Source organism: Rhinopithecus bieti, unplaced genomic scaffold (genome assembly GCF_001698545.2).
Source record: "Rhinopithecus bieti isolate Rb0 unplaced genomic scaffold, ASM169854v2 scaffold_6709, whole genome shotgun sequence".
NCBI lineage: Eukaryota > Metazoa > Chordata > Mammalia > Primates > Cercopithecidae > Rhinopithecus > Rhinopithecus bieti.
Window position 1 is genome coordinate 75,188 of NW_016805123.1, and position 5,729 is coordinate 80,916.

Here is a 5,729-nt window from a genome sequence, read left to right on the forward strand (position 1 = left end):
TCTGACTAAAGTTTGGTCAAGGAGAGAGTCTTTGTCAATACCCAGCTGGTTTTCCCTTTGTACCACCATGTGGCGCCCTTCCCCCCCATACCTTCAGCCCTTAAGGCTCTTTAAAACAAAATAATCAAATTCGAGTTATCGAAATTCTAGGAGGGGCGGTCCCTCCCCCTCCCTAGTTGCGGAAGACAATGGACTACAAGTCCCCTACTCTCTCGCGGGGCTATGATCCGACCGGTCCTGCCCACATTCCGGAGTCTCGCGCCTGCGCAGAAGGCAGAAGGTCCTGCGCTGAGAGAAGGGGGCGGAGACAGGACTACGCGCCTGGAGTAGGAGGAGGAGGAAAAAAGAGACCATAGATTTCCATCCTCGCCTAGAGCGGCCCTTAAAGTGCCAGGGAGAGGAGGGCGGGCGGGGACCACTCCAGAATTGGCCGCTGGCGGTATCATGGCGACCCGGAACCCCCCTCCCCAAGGTGAGCGGCGAGGGCCTGAAGTGGTATCTGGGACGCGGCTCACAGCTCTCGACCTTGCTCCCATGGCACCTCTTCCTTCCCCTGCCCTAGGATTCTTCGAACTCTATTATTTTTTTAAGGCAGCCCCTTTCAGCACCCCCTCCGAGCTAGACTTTTCTTCCCCTCTCTGCGGAACTCAAGCGGAGAGCCACCCCACCCCAGCACAGCCCTACCTACCTCCTGCCTTACCTTCACCTCCGGCCCTTCATCTCCATCTTCAAATGTATTATTATTTTCTTTTTTTAAACGTCTAGACTCAAGTGATTTCGCTGGGCTCCAGACTAGTTATCTCAGAGGAGGACCCCTCCCCACCCCCATTCCTTCCACTGATGAAAATGGACCCTGCTCTGACCTTGACCCTACTAAGATTTGGAGGTTGGGGTGACCCCTCACTACTGTGTCATTCTGAGTTGGCCCTGGCTTCGTGACCCCAGGCTGGTCCCTGGGCCTTTGAGAAAGCATATGGGGGTCATTGTTGCAGGGCTCTTTACTCTTGAGGCGCTGGTCTCAGGAATTAAGTAAAGTCAGTAATTTCCATGTGGGCGTTTTTAGCTGTAGGCCAAAAGTAATGAGTTGTAACAGATATTTAAAAGATGTATGGGACATTTCTGACTTTTGATTGACTCTACATTTATTTTTTGCATTTTGCTATTTTGAAGAATATGAAAGTGATGACGACTCTTATGAAGTGTTGGATTTAACTGAGTATGCAAGAAGACACCAGTGGTGGAATCGAGTGTTTGGCCACAGTTCGGGACCTATGGTAGAAAAATACTCAGTAGCTACCCAGATTGTAATGGGTGGCGTTACTGGCTGGTGAGAACAACGTCTTTTTCATTAAATTTCATTTGGGGGCCTGACACTGCTGACCTTTCATACATCGGGAAGAGTCACCGTGCACATGCAGTGGGTCTACACTGTTAATTCTGGAAGAGGCTTTTCTCTGAGTTAAAATTGATGTAATCTACATGCCCAGGCTCCCTGTTGGGTTTTGGCGATCCCCTCCCCCATGCCCACCGCTGTTCCTCTCCTCCCTCCTCATCCTTCTTTTGATTCTTTATATAATTTCCCCATTCTCATGTTCAGCACATGTCGTGGATCTGATTCAGTGATAGTAGATAGGAAGAAATATATGAGTTAATTATATGTAAATTTTTACATTTCATTCAGTGCTAACTACTGAAAAAACCTAAGAAACTCCCACGGTAGAACTGGCCTCTAGTATTGTCAGCCCTGTACAGAGCAGTGTAAAATGCTCAGTATGAATTATTGGTGATGATACAGATGATTCTGTTTTTTGTGGGCTTGTTCAGATTATGATAACTCTTTGAAAAAGAGCTGTAGAACATTAGTTCTGTGTTGAAATTAAAGGTCTGATTGCTTACTTGGGAATATTGTGGAGTCCATTAAGAAGTGGTTAATAACCATCAGCCTGGCCAGTTAACATTTCAGACCACGTGATAACACAATGGCTACTGTGGATCTAATTCTGTTCTTACAATAAAAAGGCTAGCCAGATAACAAGGGGCAGAAACAAATTTGACTGTTTTGAAAATGTTCGTGACTGTAGAGAAATTTTGGAGTTAGTGAGGGTGCTTAACTTGTGCATAAGCATTTTTTCTTAGATACTCTTTTAAGTTCATCTTATATTGATTTAACTGAAATATTTACATGTTTCCACTTGATAAGTATAACGAGTGTTTTTATTTGTGTTTTACATGTACCTTGGAATAATGACACACTCCTCTATGCCTTTTTGCAAATGCCATTTTATGATAGAAATACTCATTGTCAAGATTCTGTGTTGCAGAGGTGCGGCATTTATTCATGATATGTACTTACTAATGCTGCTGCAGGAAAAAAGCCTGCAATTAGGAGAGAGATGCCTGTCAGGGCCTGGTCATTCAGATGGTTCTCCACAGGCTGATAGTTCCTCTAGCCCTGTAATTCAGGGTATGGCTCTCTGCTTAAATAAGCTCACAATTTGGTGCTATGGGTGATTGGTTAATGTCAGTCAGGGCCTAAAGCCCAGTCTTAAAACAGACTCAAAAATAATTGAGAATAGAATTATCAAGTCATTTCATTGTTTCTCCTTGGAGACCAGACTCCTTGTAGATCAAGCCCCATCATTGGCAGAAGTTTGCTCGGAAAGCCTGGAGACAGAGCAGCAGGAGATAGGTTCATTGTAGTGACTGATGCCATCAAGCAATGGATACACATGCTTGTGGAGCACAGTCCAGGGGACATTGTGGCTGCTGTCTGCCTTTTCTGTTCCCTTTTCTGAGCCTTTGTTGCTGACTCCCCTACTGAGGGGCACATTCTTTATGGTAATACAATCGTCCCTCAGCATAGGATACCAAAATCTGCAGATGCTCATGTCCCTGATATAAAAAGGCATAGTATTTGCTTATAACCTGCACACTCTCTCGTACACTTTAAATCATCTCTTAATTACTTACAACACCTAATACAATGTAAATGCTATGTAAATACTTGTTATACAGAATTTTTAAAATCCGTGTTACTTTTTATTTTTTTTGTCTTTTTTTTCAAGTTTTGTGCCCTGATTGGTTGAATTGTAGATGTGAAACATATAGAGAGCTGACTATGTGTGTATGTGTGTGTGTATATATATGTATGTGTGTATATGTGTATACATATATATGCACATACACGTGTATGTGTATATATGTATATGTATATATGTGTGTGTATATATAGAACCGTGGAGACCAGGTGTGGTGGCTCATATGTATATATGTGTGTGTGTGTATATATGTATGCACACATATATACATATACATATATACATATACACACACACACATTTGGATTATAGCCAGGTGTTGGTCCAGGAGCTGTATAATAGAACTCTAATAATTATATAGGCGATTTGTTGCAATGACTATATTCAGTGTAGTAAATTTTTGCAATTTTCTTAGGATGTAAAACTGATGTGATATTGTGGTGTATATTAAGGAGGAACAGTTAATAGGCATAACCTAACAAGTTAGCAATTTAGACCAATTCAAGACGTGAATAGGAGGCTGAGGAGATTTTATTTAGCTGTAGGTAGCTGTAGGCTTTTGATCATGACAATTTTTTTTTTTTTTTTTTTGAGATGGAGTCTTGCCCTGTCACCCAGGCTGGAATGCAATGGCACAATCTCCGCTCGCTACAACCTCTGCCTCCCGGGTTCAAGCGATTCTCCTGCCCCAACGTCCCGAGTAGCTGGGATTACAGGCACACGCCACCACGCTTGGCTAATTTTGTATTTTAGTAGAGACGGGGTTTCACCATGTTGGTCAGGCTGGTCTTGAACTCCTGACCTCGTGATCTGCCCACCTGGGCCTCCCAAAGTGCTGGGATTACAGGTGTGAGCCACCGCGCCCAGCCCATGACAAAAAATTAAAACTATTATCAGGATGGGTGATTGCTAGGAGAGATGGGAGGTGTCAAGAACAGTTAGAGGGCCCTTAAGAATGTTCTGGAAGCAAGATAATGATGCCCTTGAGAATGGAAAGGAGAAAACAGTCAAATAACATTTTGGAGATAAAATATATAGAACTGTGGAGGCCAGGTGCGGTGGCTTACACTTGTAATCCCAGCACTTTGGGAGGCCAAGGCGGATGAAATCACCTGAAGTCAGGAGTTCAAGAGCAGCCTGGCCAACATTGTGAAACCCCGTCTCTACTAAAAATACAACAATTAGCCGGGTGTGGTGGCGGGTGCCTGTAATCCCAGCTATTTGGGAGGCTGAGGCAGGAAAATTGCTTGAACCCGGGAGGCAGAGGTTGCAGTGAGCCAAGATCATGCCATTGCACTCCAGCCTGGGTGACAGAGCAAGCTCTATCTAAAATATAACTAAATAAATAAATAAAATAAAATAAAATAACAACAGAAATGTACTCTCTCACAGTTCCGGAGGCTAGAAGTCTGCAATCAGGATGTCAACAGGGTTTGTTCCTTCTTGGAGGCTCAGAGGGAGATATCTGTTTTATGTTTCTCTGCTAGCTTCTGGTGGTTGCCAGCAATCCTTGTCATTCCTTGGCTTGTAGATGTATTACTCCAGTCTCTGCCTCTGTTGTCCTCACATGTCGTCTTCCCTCTGTGTGCGTCCTTATCGGATTAAAGGCCCACCCTGTCCAGTATGATCTCATCTGAACTCATTACATCTGCAGTGACTCTGTTTTCAAATAAGGTCACATTTAGAGGTTTTGGAAAGGATGTGAATTTTGGAGGGGGACACCATTCAACCCAGTGCAGGAGGCTAGATTAGAAAAATAGGATTCAGTTGCACAGTGTGGATCTGGAATGCTGAAGGGAATGTGAGCTCACTGAAGGAGCGAATTAATCACGAAAGAAGTATGAGCTGACACAGGGTAGATGAGACACAAAAAACGTTTAATATAAAAATAGGTAGATCTAGATAAGGAGGCTTTTAGAAATGTGGGCTGAAGTGTAGTCATTGAGTGGAACAACAGCTGGACCTGAAAGGGTAGGAAAGCTTTAAATAGGTAGAGCTAGGCAGAAACCCCTAGAAGCAGGGAGATTAATAGCTTGAGCAAAGGTGATGACCTATTTGGAAGTTAATGGGGCTGGAGCCGAAGGTGAGGGTCAGCCAGGTGTATGGACCATCTTGACTGTATTAAGCAAAATGTCACTTTTATTATGGGAGGTTTCAGCTTATGCAAATGTAGGAGGAGTGTAGTGAACCCCTGAGTACTTGTCGTTATTTTAGTAGCTGCTCTTTTTTTCTATAAATTCCCCTCCTCATCTGTCTGTCCCTTATTTTGAAGCAAATTTCAGACATTTTAGATTGTGCATTTTTGACTAGCCTATATAACTGAGGGGTTTCTGAGAAGGTTTCTGAGCAGGTAAGGGACGTGATCAAAAGAAATGCGAAGACATAAGATTTTATTAGGAAAGCAATGAAAAGTAGAAGAGGGAGAGGATTTAGTACATAATTGATTGTTTTCATCTTTTGTTATTTCTTTGATTAAAGGTGTGCAGGATTTCTGTTCCAGAAAGTTGGAAAACTTGCAGCAACTGCAGTAGGTGGTGGCTTTCTTCTTCTTCAGGTATGTCAGAGCTTTAAGCGCTTGCCTTTGCTTACATAAAAGGTGCAATTTTTCTTTTAGGCATCAGCTTATGAAAGAGCTACAATGAGTTTTGGAAGCTGACTTTTGTCTTGAAAGATAACGATTTAAATATTACT

General features: G+C 43.1%; 1 protein-coding gene across 1 annotated transcript; it reads left to right on the forward strand.

Annotated features, from left to right (window-relative positions):
• Positions 1-275: 275 nt before the first annotated feature.
• On the forward strand, positions 276-5,631 carry LOC108529105 (FUN14 domain-containing protein 1-like). The gene is made up of 3 exons (XM_017871208.1): positions 276-472; positions 1,171-1,327; positions 5,517-5,631. Exons 1-3 carry the CDS (start codon positions 445-447, stop codon positions 5,629-5,631), a joined length of 300 nt encoding a protein of 99 aa, XP_017726697.1. The 5' UTR covers positions 276-444.
• Positions 5,632-5,729: the final 98 nt, after the last annotated feature.